Source organism: Geotrypetes seraphini, chromosome 2, assembly GCF_902459505.1.
Source record: "Geotrypetes seraphini chromosome 2, aGeoSer1.1, whole genome shotgun sequence".
Lineage (NCBI taxonomy): Eukaryota > Metazoa > Chordata > Amphibia > Gymnophiona > Dermophiidae > Geotrypetes > Geotrypetes seraphini.
In genome coordinates this window covers 505,552,697-505,576,072 of record NC_047085.1, presented here as the reverse complement: position 1 = coordinate 505,576,072, position 23,376 = coordinate 505,552,697, and the positions used below count along the sequence as shown (strand labels likewise).

The 23,376-nt window shown below is 46.3% G+C and overlaps 1 protein-coding gene across 2 annotated transcripts in view; it reads left to right on the top strand.

Annotated features, from left to right (window-relative positions):
• LOC117354573 (gastrula zinc finger protein XlCGF26.1-like) overlaps positions 1 to 23,376 on the top strand; it is a 28,406-nt gene that overhangs the window by 912 nt on the left and 4,118 nt on the right. For both annotated transcript variants that reach the window (XM_033932335.1, XM_033932334.1), the window contains exons 2-3: positions 19,869 to 19,995; positions 23,009 to 23,128. In XM_033932335.1, the coding sequence (XP_033788226.1) occupies positions 19,869 to 19,995; positions 23,009 to 23,128 (247 nt within the window). The remainder of the gene's footprint in view (positions 1 to 19,868; positions 19,996 to 23,008; positions 23,129 to 23,376) is intronic.

Genomic DNA, 23,376 nt, shown 5'->3' with positions numbered 1-23,376 from the left:
ACAAAAATTGGCCTACGATCCTTATGGTCCTGAAAGGGTTAACTAAGGTGCGCTAGGGCTTTAGCGGGCGCTAGACCTTAACGCCAGCATTGAGCTGGCATTAGTTCGAGAAGCGTAGCGCGCGGTAATTTCCTGCGTGCACTAAAAACGCTAGCGCACCTTAGTAAAAGGAGCCCATAGTCACATAGTAGATGACGGCAGATAATAATAATTGTATTTGTATATACCGCCACACCACGTAGTTCTAGGCCAGTGGTCTCAAACTCCAACCCTTTGCAGGGCCACATTTTGGATTTGTAGATACTTGGAGGGCCTCAGAAAAACTAGTTATTGTCCTATTAAAGAAATGACAATTTTTTTAATGAGGTAAAACCCTTTATAATTTATAAATCTTTCCTTTTCACTAAGTCTTAATAATAATATTGTCATTTATAGCTAAAGAGACATATGATCAAGAGACTGTTTTATTTTACTTCTGTGATTATGATAAACATACTGAGGGCCTCAAAATAGGACCTGGCGGGCCGCAAGTTTGAGACCACTGTTCTAGGCGGTTCACATACAAAGAGAATTTGCACAAACAGTAAACAAAATACAATTGATTAAAAAATATATATATATTAAAATCAAGCTAAGAACAATCTAAATGAACAATGTACATTTTGCCAGTCAAAATTCAAAAAACATCAATTAACAAATTTATTAAATAAATCAGCAGCTTCCTAAAAGACATATATGAATGAGCCTGAGAAATGATGATACATAACCATGAATTCATAAAGATAAAGACCCGAATGGTCCATCCAATCTGCCCAACCTGATTCAATTAAAATTTTTATTTTTTTTTTCGTCTTAGCTATTTCGGGGCAAGAATCCAAAGCTCTGCCTGGTACCGTTCTTAGGTTCCAACTGTTGGAGTCTCCGTCAAATTATTGATGGCCGTTTAAAAGGGTTAGGTATTCCTTTGCAGCTTGAACAGGGTCAAATTCATTTTTTAATTCAATATTTTTATTGAAATTTTTGAATGAAAGAGAGCATTGTAATATCGAACATTCAGGAGAGTCACTTATAGATTAGCATAATCATCAGATCAATGTAATCGGTGTCAGATTCTTACTGTACCAACCGCAAATCCTTTTTAAAGGAGAGAGGAGGAGGTGGGGGAGGTGATAAGGCTGAGAAAGAATTCCTGGTATATACTTGATGAAGCAGAACATGAGGTGTGGTTTATAATGAATCTCAAAGCTTACACACAACTGTCCGGGGTCACGTGATGCACTCATCCTGATCAGACGTGTCTGAGTACCTCTCCCGAACTCTGGGCTAACTTTTAGCTGTATCCCGCTATATATCTGCCTCTCCAGCCTGTTTTCTTCATCTATAGTCTGGGGCAAGTTGTTGGCTGCGCGTTTGTACCAATTCTGGCAGCGGCTCTCCGTTATGCCAGCTAGAGTCCAGAAGTCTGCTAAAGTGGTACGAGGCCCTGCTACACCAGCTAAGATGGCGGACCATGCTACATCTGACCGCATGCAGCTCACTCCAACCGTCATGCTGCAGGCCGATGCGATCGAGGAACTGAAAAAACACCTTACAACTTTCTTGGATGACAAACTAACTCGATTGCAGTCCACGGTCGACGGGCTTAAGGACTCAGTGGAACGGCAGACCACTCGCCTGCAACATGTGGAGGACAGGGTCTCGGCGCAGGACGATCGCACTGTGGCCCTGGAGGCGGGAGTCCGAGCTCTGGAGGAGAAATGCCGCAAGCTGGAGGACCGGGCTGAGGACATTGAGAACCGGAGCCGTAGAAATAATCTAAGGCTTATCGGGCTCCCAGAATCAATATCGGGCGCGGATTTGCATGCCCTGGTCTCCACGTGGCTACCTAAGGCGCTGGAGATGGATACTGGAGATTCGCCCCTTCTGGTCGAGAGAGTGCATAGGATCGGAGCTTTCAGGGAGGGAGAGAGGAAGCCGCGGCCAGTCATTGCCCGCATTCTTAATTTCGCTGACAAGAATCAGATTCTGCTCCACTATAAAGCGAAAGGCAATGTTTCGTATGAGGGCCAGAGGCTTCTCCTATTTCAAGACTACTCTCCTCGTGTCTCCGAGCAGCGCCGCGCTATGGCTCCGTATTGCACACAGCTCCACTCGAAGCAGCTGCGTTTTGCTTTGCAATATCCGGCAAAACTAAGAGTCTACCATGCCAACAAAACTCACTATTTCAACACCCCGGCGGAGATTCGATCCTTCCTAGAGGGTTTGCCAGACTGAGTCACGCGCCCTTGACTGTATCTTACCTTTCCAGCTTGCAGTGTATCGGAGACCAGATCCTGCTATGGGCTCCATGAAGATGATATCCTGCTACAACCTTGCTGAGCCGGACATTCTGTGATATTTGCCTTTCTGAACTGGCTTCTTTCTTCCTTCTCCCTCTATCCCTTGCTGTTTGGGGCCCTAAGGGATCCGGGTGTGACCCGTTGTTTATATTTTGGAGTGTGAACGGGTGATCCCTGGGCCCGGGACCGAGCGGACCTGGTTTCGGGGTCCTATTGTTTTTCCTATTTCTTTCCTTTCTCTATCTTGCACCTGCGAACTGGCTATGTTTTTCTTTTTGCTCGGAGGGGGCTCGAGGCTGTGTGCTCCTTTGGTAGGCCTGCTACTGCTCATTGCTGCCTTCATGGCTTCTGTTATCAGCCGGGCAGTGAATGGGGCTCTTAGTACTGTGTTCTCTCCTCTCTTTTATGCTTTCCTCCTTGTCTGGGGTTCGGCTTCCTGTCTGTACCGTCTTCTAACTTTCCCTTCCTGGACATTGGGGAGAGGTGGGTTGGGGGGGATCCGGGTTCGGGATGGATTGTTTAGAGCTGAGGGGGTAGCCATTCTCTGGCTCCCGTGGGCATTCGGGAGATAGTAATGAGGACTACCTGTACTATGCTCCTCTCATGCTTTGTATTTGCTCCTCGATTTGAATGGCTTTTCCCCTGCTGGGCGGCGGTTCTTGGGAATGCTGGGCATATCTTTTGGGGCCTACGGTGATTTACTTTTCTTTCTTTTTTGGGAGGTGGGGGCTTCCGGGTCTGCTGGGAGTTTTGCTTTGAGGGGTATGAGTTAGTGGGCAGGGGATTGGTTGAGTAGCAGCGTGGGTATGGCATGGGGTGTCTCGGGGTTGGATTGGGAGTCTATATTAGTTTAGCGGGATTTTCTTTTCTGCCTGATATCGGCCGAGGGTACGGGAGGGGGGAGGGATGGTTGAGTGCAGACAGTTTTTCTTGGGATTGGGGTCTTGGTAAGTCAGGGGAGGACTTTCCGGGAGGGGGGAGTGAGGTGGTAGGTGGGGTAGGATGTGTGTTGCATGGCTGTGGATGCTTGTAGGGGGGGGGTGTGTCGGTGGGGTGGGGTGGAGATTCGGGGTAGTGAGGGTTGGGGGACCGGAGGGGCTGCGGGACTCATGTTTTTCCCTGGAGTCGGGCTTGGCTGGGAGGTCCGGTCTCTGGCCTGTTTTTTTTTCTTTGCTAACAGACTGCTATGGTGGCTTTTTTTGCTAAGCAGCTATGGTTAATTTGACTGTTGTTACTCTGAATGTAGATGGTATACACTCTCCAATTAAACGCAAGAAAATTCTTACCTGGCTTCGGCAACACCACGTTGACGTAGCCTTCCTGCAGGAAACTCACCTGACGGGTACTGAACATGAGAAACTACGGAGAGAATGGGTGGGAGATGTGAGTTACTCCGCGTATAATGGACGACAAAGAGGGGTGGCCATTTTACTGCATAAACACTTACCGTTCCACATTCACAAGATTATTCCAGATAGAGATGGCCGATATGTCATTGTGTTGGGGGAGGTCTGGGGTTATCAATTCCTCTTTTGCAACCTTTATGCCCCAAACGTTTATAGTCATAGTTTTTTCTCTGGGCTGCTGGGAATTCTAGCTCAATATCCCACTTACCAATTGATTGTGGGGGGGGATTTTAATATTGCTGCTGATTCGACCTTGGATTGCTCTCCTGCCAAGCCGCGGCCTAGACACTTTGCTCGCATGGGGGTGAATTTTTTATGTGCTCAGCTGGAGGTTGTGGACGCCTGGAGAACGCTTCATCCATTTGATAGGGAATATACCTTTTACTCTAACCCTCATTCTGCGTATTCTCGTTTGGATTACATTTTGGTGTCCTCTAATTTTTTCGCCTGCGTGGATGAGGTTACTGTGGAAGATGTCTCCTTCTCTGATCATTCGGCGGTGGTGCTCACATTAGGGATCACTGGTATGCAGGGGGAGAGAACTTGGCGGTTCCCTGCTGCTTTGTACTCGGATCGGGATTTCGGAATCTATTTGCGGGCCCGTTGGCTGGAGTACGTTGCGCATAATGATACCCCTGACGTGGACTTCGAGGTGTTCTGGGACGCCTCTAAAGCGGTGATGCGGGGCCATATTATTCAATATGTGGCCACTAAAAGAAAACAGCAGGGAGAGAAACTTCTTGCCCTCGCGGACCGCTTGGCTGTGTTTCGCGCACGTCACAGGACGTCCTTGACGGAGTCGGACGGACAACAGATTAAATTAATACGCCGTCAGATCAATGAGATCTTGGACTCTCGGGCTCGTCAGGATCTCTATTATCAGAGGTTTAGGCTTTATCAGTGGGGTGGTAAGGCGGGTAAACTCCTTGCGAACCTAGTTCGGCCCTATCGGAAAAAACAAATTATCCGGCAGGTGAAGAATGCTAGAGGGGATAGCTTTACGCAGGAAGCCCAAATCCGGGAACAGTTTGTGGCTTTTTATAGCGCTCTTTATGCACGACGGGATTTTACGGAGGCGGATCGCGATTCTTTTTTCCGGGATATTTGTCTCCCACGGATCTCCGTTACTCAGGCTGACCAACTAAGTGCCCCTATCTCTCTAGAGGAAGTCCGGTTAGGGATCCGAAAGTTGAAGCTTACTAAGTCTCCGGGGCCCGATGGTTTCGGCCCGGAATATTACAAACTCTTGCCTGATCTTCTTGCGCAGCCCTTGGGGAATTTCTTTAACTTTCTAGCTGCGTCTACATCTGGTCTCCGGACCAACTTAGCCCACATCACCCTGCTCCCTAAACCCGGAAAGGATCTTACGCAGGTAGGATCCTACCGACCGATTTCGTTGCTGAACCAGGATGTTAAATTATTGGCTTCCATACTGGCTGCCAGACTGAATTTGGTCTTGCCCCAGCTTATCGTAGATGATCAGGTTGGTTTTGTCCCCCAACGGTACGCTTCTATGAATCTCCTTAAAGCTTTGGCGGCGATCCATGAACACCGCGATGGAGGGGGCACCTCTGCTATCGTTGGGTTGGACATGGAGAAAGCCTTTGACAGCATTTCGTGGCAGTATCTCTTTTGGGTGCTTCGGGAGTATGGTATGGAAGGGAACTTTCTTATGTGGATCCAGGGCTTATATACGTTACCGCAGGCCAGACTTATCATTAATGGAGGCCTTTCATCCCCCTTCTCGCTATGTAGGGGCACGCGACAGGGGTGCCCCCTTTCCCCTCTTCTTTTCGTCTTAGCACTGGAACCGCTCGCCATCAAGATCCGTAATACTTCTCTGCTGCGAGGTATCCAGATTGGGAGCGTGGAGTGCCGTATCACGTTGTTTGCGGATGATATCTTACTGTTTTTGGACCAGGCACCCCTTCATTTGCCGGTGGCGTTGCGCTTGGTAGCGGAGTTTGGGGTATTGTCGGGCCTCCAGGTAAATTGTGCTAAGTCTGAGCTCCTTCCGCTGGCTGGATTGGGTCCAGAACCCTGGCATGCTACTTTGCAGATACCGCCTGTGCGGAAGCCGATGAGATATCTTGGTATTTACCTCCATACTGATCCTCGGGTTATGTACAAAAGTAATGTGGTAGCAGCTATTGATAAAATTCAAACCTTGTGTTCTGCCTGGCGAGATCTCCCGCTGACCCTGTTGGGGAGGGCGGCTCTGGTTAAAATGATCCTCCTACCCAAATTGCTGTACCCTTTACAAACGGTACCCTTTTGGGTGCTGCAGCGAGATGTTGGGCGGCTTCGGTCCATTTTTACCTCGTTTTTATGGCGCCAGAAGGCTGCGAGGATAGCTTATGTGAAATTGACTCTCGCTAAACGGGAAGGGGGCTTGAGCCTTCCAGACATCCGTGCGTATAATGTGGCGGCTCTCTTGAGGTTTGTCCATGAAGGGGTGACTGGAATTGCCCGTTTTTCTCCGTCTGGGTGGCTGACTGGGTGGTGCGCACCTTATACTTTCATCAATCTTATCCATGGGTCCTCGAGTAGGAGGGGGGGCGGCGCATTGCTCTCGAGGCAGCGGTTTTTGCGCCCTTTTCGTTTGGCATGGAGGTGGTGGCGTAGACTACAGGGCCGGTCCCCGAATGCCTCCCCATTGTTGCAACTTCAGGGTAATCCTGGCTTCACCCCAGGTCTCGGTCATTCTCCCTTCAAATCTTGGGCATCTAGGGGGGCCTCTAACCTCTCTTCTCTGATTGAGGCTACCACGGGTACTTTTGTTTCATTTGCTTCCATTCGGGAACGCTGGGGCGTCCCTAACCAGCAATTTTTTGCTTATTTACAGGCCCGGCACTATTGCCAGACTCTGCATCAACAGTTCGGAGTGGATTGGTTGTGTGGCCCTCTGGATGATTACCTACTTACTATCCCGGCTTCTCAGAGCTCCTTGTCGGTATGGTACAGAGTGATTCGTTCTGCAGCCCTCCAGGATCACTTATCTGTTCTAAGAGAACGGTGGAACCACGATCTTGCTGCTCAGTATACCCCTGAGTCTTTTCTCGATCTTTTTTACACTTTGCATGCTTTTGTGAAGTCGGCGGCTTGGCAGGAAACTCAATTTAAAATCCTCCACAGGGCTTACATTACTCGAGAGAGAGGGGCGGGCATGGGTTTATGGGAAGACTCGTTGTGTACTAGGTGTTCAGGGGCCTCGGGGACGCTCATCCACTCCTTTATGGAGTGTCCTCACCTATATATCTGGAATTTTTCTTTTGCACAGTTGCAGTTGGTCTTGCAACGATCAGTTGAGTGGGATTACAAGACCTTGCTCCTCGGTGACCAGTCTCTGTTGGAGGAGCAGGGTTTTCAGGTGCCGCAACGGCGCTTCATTTACATGACTGTACTGACGGTTAAACGTACAATCTTACAATATTGGGTGCAGGAGGGATCTGTCTCCTTGGACAGCTGGCTGAATCAGATGATTGAGCTGGCGCGATTTGAACTTTGCTATTTTAAACGCTCTTCTAACCCTGAGATATTGGCTTACCTGGCTCTTTGGAGGGTGTTCCTGCAGCTACCTCTGGTTCTCCGGCGTGGGGTGGGTGGGGAGGGGGGGTTGGTATGAATGGATGGTGAGAATGGTGAGCATGGGAGGGGTTTGCATGTCTGGTTGCCTGATCTGTGTTGGTTGGTATGTGTGCTAATTCCTTTGTGGAACACAATAGGGGGTGGGTTGGGTCTGTTTTCCAACAACATAAAAAGTCCTGAGGCTTACACAGGAGACGGGCTGTTATCACTTGGAATGCCTTGTGTTTGGTGGTTTCTCTTGTTCTTCTGTTGGGGATTGTTCTGCCTCTGTATTGCTAGTCTGTATCTGCCTTTTTTTGTTATGCAATTGTGTTCTGTATTATTGGATTTGCCTGTTTCTCTTGTGGCCTCTTGAATAAAAATGATGTTCAAAAAAAAACAACTGTCCAGCACCCCCCCGCAAAGGTTCAGAGCCTCACATGGATGAATTGAAAGGGATGACATGGAGAGACTTAGGCCTAGATTCACTAAACTCACCAGTCATATCCCAACCAGTTTGCGATTGTTCCCCGACCAGATTCACCAGGTCAAAAGCGCGCCGGGACAAAGGCGCGAGCAGACAACTGAGCGCAGCGTGGAGGTGCACGCCGAAGAAAAAGATTGTTTTTAGGGGCTACGATGGGGGATGTGGGGGGGGGGGAACCCCCTCACACTTTACTTTATACAGATCGCGCCGCGTTGTGGGGGGTTTGGGGGGTTGTAACTCCCCACATTCTACTGAAAACTTAACTTTTTCCCTGTTTTTGGGGAAAAAGTGACGTTTTCACTAAAATGTGGGGGGTTACAAACCCCCAAACCCCCCACAACGCCGCCGCGATCTGTATTAAGTAAAGTGTGGGGGGGGGCTCCCCAACAAAACCCCCCCGTCGCAGCCCCTAAAAACAGTCTTTTTCTTCGGCGCGCGCCTCCGTCTTGTGTTCAGTTGTTGGCGCGCGCCTTTGTCTTCTGCGTTACTGTCTATGAACCGATTCACTAACCTTCTGCCCGATTAATCTCCCACCTGATCCGATCCGCCCATGCAAATGAGGGGAAATGGCATGCATAAGTAGGAAGCCATTGATTCACTGAGCAGAAGAAGAAACGCCGATTGGGTATGCCGATCCAAAATGAAGCGACTGCCCGAGGACCAGTCACTTACTGTCCTCGCCGACTCTCCTGCTCTCTTCTGTCCTGAAATCCTAGTATCGAGGTTACAAAGCAACCATCATCCATAATCTGGCTGCATAAATTGAAATCATTGTCCACTCAGCACGTCTGAGCGCAGTTCTACCCCTTGCCCACAGTACCCATGAGGCAATGCCAAGTACCTGGCACACAAAGAGAAAGGTGAGGCGCACGCAAACGGATCCTGCAAAATACGTAGGATGATTATGGTATAAATGCATGCATATATGTAGGATGACTGATTATGGTATAAATGTGTCTATAATGAAAACCCATCTCAGAAAACGCTAACTCTATATTGTAACACCATTACAGAAGCTCATGTAAACTGCTCTGAATTGACTCCCCAGTCATTAGTAGCGGTATAGAAGCTTTCAATGAACAATAAAATAAAAGGCACGCATGCTTGTTTGAAAGGATTAAGGCCTAGATTCACTAACCTCCCCTATTCTTGGCCAAATTTTGCCAAGCGACTGATTCACGACAGATTCTTCATGCAAATGATCTGATTGGGCGCACGCCCTACAGCGATCCCACGGATTGCATGCGCAGATGATCCTTGTTGGTTGTAGATGCAGTTTGCGCGGGCGCTTGCTCTCCGCACAGGCGAGGTCAAAATAAAGGGGGGAGGGGTGGCTGCAGTTTACTTGCTAGCCCTATGAGTGGACATTTTAAAAGGAATCGTTTCCACCTCCCGCCCGGTCAAAGGCACTTAGTTCACATGTGAAATAATAACAACTGGGCAGTTTGCTGGAGTGGGGGTTTCTCGCGTCCCAGAGTCTTTAGGGAATGAGGCTTCAATCTTTTGTTCTTTTCCCGCCTGGAAGCTGATTTTATTAAATGTTGAAGCTGTACTCACTCGAGGAACGCAGAGAGAGGGGAGACATGATCGAGACGTTCAAATATGTCACAGGCCGTATCAAGGTGGAAGAGGATCTCTTTTTCCTTAAAGGACCCAGGCAACAAGAGGGCATCCGTTGAAAATCAGGGGTGGGAAATTTCATGGCGACACCAGAAAATATTTCTTCACCGAAAGGGTGGTTGATCGCTGGAATAATCTTCCACAACAGGTAATTGAGGCCAGCAGCGTGCCAGATTTTAAGGAAAGATGGGATTGGCATGTGGGATCTCTTCATGGAGGTAGTTAAGGGGTGGGTCATTAGTGCGGGCAGACTAGATGGGCCGTGGCCCTTTTCTGCCATCATGTTCTATGTTTCAACAATAAAGAAAGATTTAAACAGTGGCATAGTAAGAGGGGGGCAAAGGGGGTGGTCCACCCTGGGTGCTATGTTGGTGGGGGCGCTGGCACCCCTCTTCCCACGCGCACGCCCCCCCTTCCCCCCGTACTTCTAGTTTTCACCGGTACAATCAACAACTTCAGTGTGTTCCTCGCGACCGTGTGAGCTCTCCCGCCGACGTCGCTTCCGGCTGCTGTGCGTAGGGAGTGACGTCGGAGGGAGAGCTGCCAGGGTCGCGAGGAGCACGTTGATGTTAATTAGAAGTACAGGGAAGGAGGGATGCACGCATTGTAGGGGAAATTGGAGAAGGAGCGGAGGGGCTGGCGACGAGGGTGGGGGAGGGCACCTCTCACCCTCGCTACGCCATTGGCTTTATATATTGTTTGTTTTTTACTTTATTTTTGTTTATTTAGCAAGTAATTACAAGTTACACCACTTGTTCAATCAATTCGGTGCCTACTTCATTACAATTCTTACTGTAGAAATTTCAAACAGAAACAATTATCAATGAAATAAAGGCTCTTCCTCGGATCTACAATCAAATAGAGGGGGAAGAGGCCGCTGCTAGCCCCACCAATGTATTTAAATTACCTCACACCGACAACCCAATTGCTGTATATAATATCTATATAATAAAACCGTAGGCGGCGCATGCGCACTCTAATCCGCGTGCTTCCGTGATCCGTATGTCCGTGGCCGGCAAGAGTGCACATGCAAACTTACAACAGCTCGCACTCACGGTCTGGCTGGCTCTTTAAAGTTTTTTTCGGTGCCGGCTCACCTGCTCCGCCTTCCTCTTCCTGCCAGTCTCAGCCGGACTCACTCCTCCCCCCCTGGCAGCCCTGAACCTGTTCCTCCGTTCCCCGCCCGACGGGCCGGTGAGTGCTGCGCCAGGGGCAATGCAGGTGGAGACTATCAGCGGCGGAGCCGGAGGGAAGGGGGGTGGGAGGCACACGAAGCTGCAAGTCGCCGACTCCACCCCCCCCCCTCTCTCGAACCGCACAAGGACTGCCGTTGACGAAATTTGCCCCACCGTTCCTTCCCTTCCTCCATCAGGTACAGTTCAGCTTCGCCTATGTTAAAAGCAGCTGCTTTGAAATTGGAGTCCTGCCGCCACCGTAACACGTTCCCTCTGCCGCGGTCCCATATGTCAGAGAAGGGGCGGGACCAAGGCAGAGGGGAACGTGCTACGGCAGTGGCAGGCCTCTGATTTCGATGCGGCTGCTTTTAACATTGGTGGAGCTGCACTGCACCTGATGGAGGGAGGGAAGGAAAGGTGGTTGTGCGCTGTTGAGCCCCTCTGCACGCGCCCAAACCAAAAAAGGAGCCAGGACTCTTCCCCACCCGGCGCCGGCAGACCCGAAAAAAACGGCCCTACCGAACAGACCCGCGAGCAGGGTTGCCATGGAAACCTAACCGGAATTACATGCAGTCGGCAAGGGTCAGTGAGAGGAGATCAGGAGCTAAAGAGAGATTGAAAAAAACAAACAAACAGTGCACAAGTAGAGAGAGACACACAGACAGTCACAGAAGGACAGGGGGCTAGAGCAGAGATGCTTGCAGGGAGAAAAAGCTAAGCAGTAATGTTACAGTTTGAGAGTGCAGACTGAGGAAGAAAGCAGAGACAGCGCTACACAGGGAAATGGAGGGAGGAAAGAGACAGAAAGAAAAATACAGACAGACATAAATTCTAGCACCCGTTAATGTAACGGGCTTAACGACTAGTATGTTTAATAATAATAATATCAAATAAACTGCACCTTATTCAAATAACTTTAATTTGACAATCATCCACCAATATCCAATAACCAAACTGTTCCCCTTATTTTTGAAACAGAACTTATATCCTAATGTGACAAAATCAACACAGGCGAGACGGAGAGAAGAAACAAGAAAATTAGGAGCTACTTTTTTGCTGGCATGTAAATGTGATTAAATATTTAGGCTTAGAAGCATAGAAACATGACAGCAGATAAAGGCCAAATGGCCCATCTGCAGCATCCACTATCTCTGCCTCTCCCTATTTACACCTGCATTATGATGTCATAGAACTTTATGGCCCATCTATTCTGACCATCCACAGCAACTATTATCTCTTTCTCTCTCTGAGAGATCCCAGGCCCTTTTGAATTCAGACAGTCTCCGATTCCACCACCTCTTCTGGGAGATATGTGTTTTTCCAGCCCAAGCATCTGAAGTCCTTTTTAGATCTCAAGGAGTTGTTAGTGCTACATGAAGTGAAAGGGATAAAATAGACCATCTGTCTTAGTTAATCTGTCTTAGTTAATTTCTTTGGAATTGTTCTTATTATGAAGCTCCCAGATTTTTCTAGCTCCAATAACACTGCACAACAAAGTTTTTGCTTCCTGAACACTGCTGGGTGTTTCTTATAGAATTTTGGGTGCTGATCATGAATATTACATCAAAAATTACCCATCACGTACCATTTCAGAGAAATCTTCAATTTTGTCGTGATTTTTTCTTATATTTGGATGCAAACAATTTTTTCTCCCATAAGTGTCTTATCAACAACGGTTTGTGCCGCCTGGGTATGTCCATGCATAAAATCTAGCCAGGTTGGAAGCTGTTTTATGGAAGATGACATCCTGGGCATGTCTGGGCAGGTCTGAACGAGCTTGCGCTGTCTCACCATGCTATAATGGTGGCTTCCATACACCGATCCTGCTCATTTGGTTAATATAGATAGTCCGTGTGTGTATATAGTATCAGTATAGTAAAGTATAGTAGTATAGTAGCTGTAGCAATATAACAGTAAGTAAGCTTGATGCTATAGACGTTTTGGTGTCGGGCAATATGTCTCGTCGGTGTCGTAACAGCCGCGACACATTCTGCTATATCTGTGGGGAATATACACTTACGCCTCAGAGACGTTCGATGACTGCCCTTGTAAAGAAAGCCTATCATCTGTATTTTGGCTGCAAAATAGGTGATCAAGACAAGCAATGGGCGCCTCACATTTGCTGTGCGACATGTGCTGTTAGTCTGAGAGCCTGGCTCAGAGGTACTCGAAAGACGATGCCATTTGCTGTTCCGATGATATGGCGAGAACAGAAAGACCATGTGACGGACTGTTATTTCTGTTTGACTAATGTGTCTGGTTTCTCTGCCAAAAACAAGAAGTCAATTGAATATCCTAATCTGCCTTCAGCAATGAGACCCATGCCACATGATGACAGTCTTCCAGTTCCGAAACCACCAGAGGATTGGACCTTAGACGAACCAGATGAAGAAACTGCAGTGCAGGGTTCTAACAGTGACATTGACCCGGATTTTGAACCATCCTCATCAGGCGATCCACATCTGATAACACAGTCCGAATTGAACGATTTGGTCAGAGATTTGGGTCTGTCAAAAGCAAAAGCTGAGCTGCTAGGTTCGAGACTGCAGGAATGGTGTTTGCTATCACCAGGTACGAAAATTTCTGTGTTTCGAGACCGGCATCATGATATAACCAAATTTTTTGCACAAGTCGACAGTCTCTGTTTCTGTTGTGACATTGAAGGATTGTTCTCGGTCTTTGGTTGTGATCACAACCCGGAAGAGTGGCGTCTTTTCATTGATTCGTCAATGTTAAGCCTGAAAGCTGTTCTGTTGCACAATGGCAACGTTTATCCTTCAGTACCTGTTGGCTATGCAGCACATATGAAAGAAACATATGAGAATATGGAAATGTTACTAAAGTATGTCCAGTATACCAGGTATAACTGGAATATCTGTGGAGACCTCAAAGTCGTTGCTCTGTTACTAGGACTGCAGCTTGGCTATACAAAGTACTGCTGTTTCATCTGCGAATGGGACAGCCGAGACAGAGAGTCGCACTATTCTAGAAAGAACTGGCCACTCCGTAAAAAGTTAGTTCCAGGACAGAAAAATGTAGCACATGAATCGCTTGTTGACCCGACAAAGATATTTTTGCCTCCTCTTCACATTAAACTGGGACTCATGAAGAATTTTGTGAAAGCAATGAACAAGGAAGGGGAAGGTTTTCGTTATTTAAGACAGATGTTCCCAAGAATAACTGATGCCAAGATCAAAGAGGGTATTTTTGTTGGCCCCCAGATCAGACATGTTATGAGTGACAAGCGATTTGAAGATCTGTTAGTTGGGCCGGAAAAAATTGGCTGGAAAGCCTTGAAAGACGTTGTTGACAATTTTCTGGGCAATTACAGAGCCCCAAACTACATTCAGCTGGTAGACAAACTTCTCAAAGCATACAAGAGAATGAAGTGCAATATGTCACTCAAGATTCATTTCCTCCATTCACACTTGGACTTCTTCCCCGCAAATCTCAGTGCTGTGAGTGACGAGCACGGTGAAAGGTTTCATCAAGACATAGCTACGATGGAGAAACGATACCAGGGCAATTGGAATCCGTCAATGCTTGCCGACTATTGTTGGATGCTACAACGTGATGCACCAGACACTGAATATAAAAGAAACTCGGGAGCAAAACACTTTTAATTCTGTTTCATTTAGTCGCTTGTGCGAAACGTAAACTTGACTATATATTTTATTGTCAGTAAACATAAAAATGTCTATTTCTCATAGTTCTTACGTGATGCAGTAAAACCAAAACCATATTTGAGCATACCAAGTTGGTACCTGTCATAATCACCAAAAACTTTTCAGGAATCAAGACTTAACCAAAAAATTGTTGTGCAGTGTAACCAAACTGTTCCCCTTATTTTTGAAACAGAAATATAAGATTGTCAATTCAATCCTCAGATGCACCACTCCACGTTCAAATATATTTCATAACGCTAAGCTTGATGTGCTCATGTCTTCACCGGATCCTATTTTATATCATAATACTTATATATTGTCTAAATTTTTCCAAAGATTTAAAGCTTTTTTTTAACTTATCTTTCAGTTTGTGGTCTCTCGTTTACAGGGACTTGTTTCGCCAACATGTTTCGCTGGAGAAAGCTTTATCATTGTCTGGATGGATGGCGTATGACTGCTCAGAGACCTGGCCTTGATAAAGCTTTCTCCAGCGAAACATGTTGGTGAAACGAGTCCCTGTAAACGAGAGACCACAAACTGAAAGATAAGTTTAAAAAAAGCTTTAAATCTTTGGAAAAATTAGACAATATATAAGTATTATGATATAAAATAGGATCCGGTGAAGACATGAGCACATCAAGCTTAGCGTTATGAAATATATTTGAACGTGGAGTGGTGCATCTGAGGATTGAATTGACAATCTTATATTTCTGTTTCAAAAATAAGGGGAACAGTTTGGTTATTGGAGCTAGAAAAATCTGGGCGCTTCATAATAAGAACAATTCCAAAGAAATTAACTAAGACAGATTAACCTTGGTCTATTTTATCCCTTTCACTTCATGTAGCACTAACAACTTCTTGAGATCTAAAAAGGACTTCAGATGCTTGGGCTGGAAAAACACATATCTCCCAGAAGAGGTGGTGAAATCGGAGACTGTCTGAATTCAAAAGGGCCTGGGATCTCTCGGAGAGAGAAAGAGATAATGGTTGCTGTGGATGGTCAGAATAGATGGGCCATAAAGTTCTATGACATCATAATGCAGGTGTAAATAGGGAGAGGCGGAGATAGTGGATGCTGCAGATGGGCCATTTGACCTGTATCTGCTGTCATGTTTCTAGGCTTCTAAGCCTAAATATTTAATCACACATTTACATGCCAGCAAAAAAGTAGCTCCTAATTTTCTTGTTTCTTCTCTCCGTCTCGCCTGTGTTGATTTTGTCACATTAGGATATAACCAGATTCTCTGTCCACAGTAAGGAACCGCACCATTTTTAAAGTGAAGCCTCATAACTGAACTCAAATCTTGTTCAAAAGTAAAACGAACAATAAGTGTAGCCCGTTCTTTAACTTGAGAGAGGGTGTCCTCTAAAATAGCGGTTCGCTGACTACACTTGATCAATAATCACATCAAAATTTACTAGTTGGTCTCCTGTTTCAGTCTTTTTAACTTCAGTACCAGACAAATAATTCGCTATTTGCTCAATTTTTCATGAAGTAAATTTCTGGTCCTTTATCACCAGAGAAAGAGTCTCTTTCAAAGTGTTAGTCTCATTCTGAATTTTTTCCATACAGTCTCGGCGAATTTTATCCAAATTTAATGAGAGAGCATCAACTTTTGAAACCAGTACCTCCAAAGCTTGAGCGGCCTTCCCAACCGTCGCATCAAGTTTCCTTATACCCGCAAGAAGAGTCCTCAAGGTTATTTCAGGTTCTGACCCTGAATTCCCAGCCTCATCGATGTTTCCTTCACCCTGCAGCTCCTTCGGGGTTGAAGCCACGCCCAGGATTATCTCCACGGTCTCCTCTCCTGACCTCCCAGGGCTGTACTCTGGGCTTTATGCTTTTGCTGGACAAGGTGGTACGTTCGATGTCGGAAGCGATGAGATTTCATCTTCTTCGGAGTCGAGCGCTCCTTCGCTTAACTCCAACACAGAATCCAGCTCCGAATATCTGAACGAAGATTGGTGGCAGCTTGTTTATCCAAAAGCTGGGGGGGGGGGGGGAATCGTCTGCTGAACTGGGGAAAGCGAGTTAGCCGACACCATGGCTCAAAATCCCCAAGGTAGAGAGAACGAGAGGGCACTCTCTAAAGTTAAAAGGGGATAGATTCCAAACAAACGTAAGGAAGTTCTTCACCCAGAGAGAGGTAGAAAACTGGAACGCTCTTCCGGAGGCTGTTATAGGGGAAAACACCCTCCAGGGATTCAAGACAAAGTTAGACAAGTTCCTGCTGAACCAGAACGTATGCAGGTAAGGCTAGACTCAGTTAGGGCACTGGTCCTTGACCTAAGGGAGCAGACTGCTGGGCACGATGGACCACTGGTCTGACCCAGCAGCGGCTAATTCTTATGTTCTTGTGATCCTTTTAGAGTGTGGCATAGAAAACTTAGAGGAAATACCAAAAAGGTAAGGCATACTTAAGGGAGAATTTTAGCGGAACGAAAAGAACGCCATCAAGGTCCATCTGCCATCTTGGTTCCTCCCCCGTTCTCGGCTTTAAATGGCGTTTTTCTTATTGTAATCATTAGTTAAATGGAAAACCAGTGCTCTAAACAACTTGGATGCGTGCAATTTCAGAAGATGTAATGTAGCAGACCCTCATTTTATTACAGATGCTTTATAAACTTTATTATCATCGCTACCTAATAGCCCTACGTTCCCGATGATGTACTTTATTGAAGGCAATGCACTTTTCTCTTTATGATTGGATTTCTGCCTAGCGTCATGGAAGAAGCGGGTATTCTGGTGTCCAGAGCAGGGATGGCACTAGTATTTCAGATGTCGGATGAAAAACAATGACCACATTCACAAGCTCACCTTCTAAAACAGCATAATTTTGGTTCAAAAGTTTGAGAAGTATCCCTGAAAGTCTCAGGCATGTGTGTTTCTAGTTGTTAAATAACCCACGGAGTACCAACTATAATGAGAGAAGCCGTGTGAGGAAGAAGTGTAATAGGTAAGGGCTCTTCAGCTTGGAAAAGAGACCGCTGAGGGGAGATATGATTGAAGTCTACAAAATCCTGAGTGGAATAGAATGGGTACAAGTGGATCGATTTTTCACTCCATCAAAAATTACGACTAGGGGACACTCGATGAAGTTACAGGGAAATACTCTTAAAACCAATAGGATGAAATATTTTTTCACTCAGAGAATACTTAAGTTCTGGAACGTGTTGCCAGAGGTTGTGGTGAGAGCAGATGGCATAGCTGGTTTAAAAAAAAAGGTTTGGACAATTTCCTGGAGGAAAAGTCCATCCATCGTCTTATTGAGAAAGACACGGGGGAAGCCACTGCTTGGCCTGTATCGGTGGCATGGAATATTGCTATGCCTTGGGTTTTGGCCTGGTACTAGTGACCTGGATTGGCCTCCGTGAGAATGGGCTACTGGGCTTGATGGACCATTGGTCTGACCCAGTATGCTATTCTTATGTTCTTACGTGAGCCAAGTCTAGGACAATCAAGCCATTATAACATCATTGATGAGGTTGGCTCCTAGGCATTGGTGGAATGAAGCATTATGACATCACAATATCAGCTCTGGAATGATGCTCTCATTGGTGTTCCGGAATCTTGCTATTCTTTGAGATGCTGGAATGTTGCTACTCTTTGGGTTTTGGCCAGGGTTTTGGTAGTGACCTGGATTGGCCTCCATGAGAATGGGCTACTGGGCTTGATGGACCATTGGTCTGACCCAGTATGCTATTCTTATGTTCTTACGTGAGCCAAGTCTAGGATAATCAAGCCATTATAACATCATTGATGAGGTTGGCTCCTAGGCATTGGTGGAATGAAGCATTATGACATCACAATCTCAGCTCTGGAATGATGCTCTCATTGGTGTTCCGGAATCTTGCTATTCTTTGAGATGCTGGAATGTTGCTACTCTTTGGGTTTTGGCCAGGTACTAGTGACCTGGATTGGCCTCCGTGAGAATGGGCTACCGGGCTTGATGGACCATTGGTCTGACCCAGTATGGCTATTCTTATGTTCTTACGTGAGCCAAGTATAGGACAATTAAGCACTTCGTCAGTGAGGAAGAGGGAGCCGGCCCGAAGATAATGCCGGGGGCAGCATAAAACGGCCAGAAGGTAAGGCAGAGCATGGAGGGAGGGAGACAACAAAGTTAGGGGGAATGATTTTACTTTTAAATTTAGTGATTGAATTGTGTCCATTTTGAGAATTTATATCTGTTGTCTGTATTTTGCACTGTTCAGGAAGAAATTCATTTGTTTCTTTTTCTCTGGCGTTGTACTGCATGCAGAGTCTTGAATCTTAGGGTTTTGTTTGTATATATTAGTACTTTTAGCTTTTGGTCCCATATTTGCTTAGGGGTTATCTGTGTTCTGGTAGGAATGAATGTTGAGAAGCATACGGTGTGCTTTGTGTAGTTTAATTTTGTGATTAACCATTATGTGTTGTTAATAAGATTATATTGTGTGTATATATGAAAAATGAATGGAAAAAATGGGATTACAATTAGTACTATTATGGGACGGGAGATTGGGCGGAGATGGGCGGGGTCTGGCCCACGACTTAGCTCAGTGTTCTTCAACCGCCGGTCCGCAGACCGGTGCCGGTCCACAAAATAATTCTTTTATTTCTGCCGGTCCATAGGTGTCAAAAGGTGTGTGTGTGGGGGGGAGTGGGAAATCTTGTTATTGAGAGCAGTTTCTGTTAACTCCCACAGACCTCGCGGATCTCGCAGAACCCACATATCCATCAGATCAGTAGCTGTGTCTGCAGGAGGGGCTTAAGATGAGGATCTGTGGGGTCTGCAGGAGTTAAATAGAGGGTCTGTGAAGTAAGCAGGATCTGTTAGATCCGCGGGAGTTAAAACAAGGATCCCTGCGGACCCCATGCCACAGACACTTGCTTTTTAAGGCCATGTACTTTGGAACTGTGGGATCCACGGAATCCTTGTTTTACCCTCTCCCAATTATGTCATTGTGAATTATATATACCCAGAAAACTGGACAAGCGGAGATTTAGAGGAGACATGATAGAAACCTTTAAAATCCTGAAGGGCATAGAGAAGGTAGACAGGGACAGATTCTTCAGACTGTGGGGAACCACAAGTGCAAGGAGGCACTCAGAGAAATTGAAAGGGGACAGATTTAGAACAAACACTAGGAAGTTCTTTTTTACCCAGAGGGTGGTGGACACATGGAACGCGCTTCCGGAGGTTGTGATAGGCCAGAGCACGCTACAGGGGTTCAAGGAAGGTTTAGATAGGTTCCTAAATGATAAGGGGATTGAGGGGTACAGATAGAAGTAGAGGTAGGTTATAGGAATAGTCAGGGACCACTTCACAGGTCATAGACCTGATGGGCCGCCGCAGGAGCGGACCGCTGGGCGCGATGGACCTCTGGTCTGACCCAGTGGAGGCAACTTCTTATGTTCTTATGTTCTAACTCTCACCTGCCCTACCAAACCCCAGCCCTGGAAAGGTCTCCTGAAAAATAGCCCTGCTTTGGGACTGTGTTATGTGTTTCGTGAATTACATTCACCCAGAAAACATTCCCTCCTGCCCTGAAGTGCACCAGTGTTGGGAGATCTCCCGATGGTGATACCAAAGGTACTGAGCGTGTTTTTTTGGTTTGTGTTTCAGATGCGGGTGACATTCGAGGACATCGCTGTCTCTTTCTCCCAGGAGGAATGGGAGTATTTAGGCGAAGGGCAGAAAGAGCTTTACAGGGAGGTGATGAAGGAGAATTACGAGACCCTGATCTCACTGGGTAAGGGACCACTTTACATTTTTGTTAGACGTATTGGGATATTATTATAGTATGATTTGGTGAGAAATTGAACGCTGCAGTGATTGCTCTATATCCTCTCAGCAGTTCACATGCTGGATTCGTTGAGAATGGGGTTCAGTTGATTTGGAGGTCATGAGTACCAGGGGATGAGAGACTCGATGCATAGGGATCAATTAAAGAAAGGTCGCCTGAAGTTATATGCCAAAATTTCATGTGCTGAATGCAAAATGGTGTGGTAGCTGTGTTAGTCCACTTTTAAAGGTAAAATATAGAAATAAAACAAAGCCTACTTGAAATCAAGCCGATAACTTTTTCATTAGTCTAGCTTAATGCATTTTTAAAATTAGCTTTCAAAGGAACCCCCTTCTTCAGAAATAAGATTTGCTTAAATCTGAAGAGGAAGGAATACTTTCGAAAGCAAATTAAAAAAAAAAATCATTATCCCGCCCCCCTTTTTGAAGCCGCGTTGAGCTAATACTGTAGCCGGCAATTTTTTTTTTAAAAAGCTTAATGCGGCTTCATAAAAGGAGCCCTAAGTTAGTCTAATGAAAAAGGTATCAGCTTATTTCATGTAGGTTTTGTTTTATTTCTCTATGTGCTAAGTTCAAATTCTGTACAGGTTAAGAATGAGTTCCATTTTTTTAAACCGTGCTGTTCTTAAGTTGAATTTGTATGTAACTCGGATCCTGTACAGCACTTAGTCTATGTTTAAATGTATTTATTAGAACAAAGTGCAAAAATACAAACAATTGCAGAATCCAACAATTTTCTTAGTACAATGGCACAACTAAGAAACCCCCCTGCCCATCCCCCTCCCAGCCCTCCCCTACCAACACAACCCAAAATAGGCACAGAATACAACTGAACAAAAGAAGGGTCACGTATTCAAGAGACGACTTCTCGCAAGTGGCGTAAGGTCCCTCCAAAAGGGCTCCCAAATCAGACGAAAGCGCTCGCCCACAAATCGTCTGCGTTCCAAGGAGGCTTGTACAATCGTTGCCGATCTCCACTGGCTGTAGGTCGGGGGCTCACTGGACAGACAACTGGACAGGATTGTCTTTATACCCAGCTGCATGACCCGAGCCAGCGCACAGTCTATAAAAGCTTTAAACGTTAAAGAAACAGTCCTCAAAATAAAGTTTAAATAGAAAGAAAAGATAGCAGGTTTACACCTATTTTTTGTTCTTCATCCGTCCCACTGTTCCCTCTCCACCACCACATCCGACATTTCTCCCTCGCATCTCTCTTCCCCGTGCATCTGTACCTCATGCCTTTCCCTGCGTCAGAGGGAAGGCTCCCAGGTCTGTGGGCCGCATGCACGAGCCACGGATCGTGGCTTTGCGAAGAGCAGGGGCTGGTTTTCTATGAAAATTGCACCTGCAGTGGCTATCTTGGATTTTCCCAATTTGAATTTAAAGTTATTGTTTGCCTCTGCAAGCTTCGTTTTTGCAAGAAAACCACTCAGATGAGCTCCTCGGGGCAGGATACTTCAGATTCATGTCCTGTTTGCGGTGGATGGCTATCTGTGAGCAGCCATGTTCCAAGTATTCTGTGGCATGGGAGGGTGAGATTTTGTTGGCGCAGGTTCCCTCGACCCTGTTAGGGGGCTCCGGGTGCTCACTCCAGCTGGGGCCAGTCCAAGAAGTTGAAATTGGCTCCCGGGGACAGTGTGTTTGTAGCCCCAGCGAAATGCAGCTGTGATTTGGCATTAAAGGCGAAAAAAAATCCTCCCAAAGTGCTAAAAAGCGGATGAGGGGTTCCCCCCCGAATTTATTAACATGCTCTTCTAGGCTTATCTGGCCAAGAAAAAGGTGCCATCTGTGCCTCTTTTGGTATCCTTGTTGGCTACGGAGGTTCCCCCTTCCCAGAAGACGGGTCTTAAGTCCAATTTCCCCAACTTGTCCAGCGATGATTTGCGGGCTGATGACACAGATGACCTTTCAATGTCACTGCTTATGCAGGCAAGCACTAGCATTGCAGAGGGATGTTGCGGTGCTCACAGATCTCCAAGATCAGTATCAAAGAGACCTACATGAGGACCCCACGGTGGAGTGATTCTTTAAGCCCTCCATTTTGGTTGGGCTAATTTCTGAATCCCTCCAGGAGTTAAAATTGGAGGTTGGGCAGTCACCAGTAGCACGAAGCCACTATCTTCGTCCTTTCCTGATTATCCCGATTGTAGAGAAAACCAAAAAAACTCTGTGGAGTGACGATGTTCCTAAATGGACTTTATTTGAAAGTGTCAGAGTTCCAAAGGTACACTGAAATCATCCACATAAAATAATTCCATCCCCATAAAAATAAATCATCCACATAAGAGCCTTAAAGAACCTAATCCGCTAGGGATACAGGACCCAACATGGTCCGTGTTTCGACAAAATGTCTTCTTCAGGGGTCCCTGGGGATCCTATAAAGGTGAGTACGTGGGAAACAATTGTGTGATAAGCCGGAAGTGAGACACTGTATCTCTAGCGGACTAGGTCCTTTAAGGCTCTTATGTGGATGATTTATTTTTATGTGGATGGAATTATTTTATGTGGATGATTTCAGTGTACCTTTGGAACTTTGACACTTCCAAATAAAGTCCATTTAGGAACATCGTCACTCCACATGGTTTTTTTTGTTTTCTCTGGATTTTCTTCTTTGTGGATATTTTGGGGTCTATCCCGATGTAGTAAAGATGCTCATGGATCATTGGGAGGCGCTGGAAGGTCCTCTGAAAGTTGCTAGAGCCATGTCCAACCTCTACCCAATGGTGGATATGTTTAATAAGCATTTTGCGTCCCCAAAAGTTGATTCCCTGGTGGCACAGGTTACCGAGCGCACTTCTCTCCCTAGTGATGGAATGGTTGTGCTGAGCACGGGACCGTAGGATTGATTTTGTCCTCAAACAGCTCTTTGATTCCGTGCTGGAAATTGGTCTAAGTCTTGAAACTGATGGAATGAGGTTCAAAATGATGTGGGAAAGCTAATGCACTTTTTCCCCCCCCAGGAACAGACTCTTCAGCCCTCACCCCTGAGATTATATCCCGCATTGAACGAGGGGAAGAGCCATGCATCAGGGACAAGCCTGGATCAGAGGAAAGAGAGACTGGGAAAAGCAGCTGCTCAGGTGAGTGCAGGACTGGGAAAACAACTGGTGCAGTGAAGAGTGGAGGTGTATAAGTTCCACTAGAGATAGAAGAAATTGATCCAGTTGATGTATCTAAGTGCACCGTGGCAGCTGAGTACTGCTCATGCTAGAGGTGGATCCACGTGCAGTCCTCGGGGGTGAGCTCTGGCTGAACGTCTCACAGTAGAAGGGCGCCGAGTTCATGAGGCCGATGTCATCAGGCTCTTAAAGGACCTCAGTATGACCAT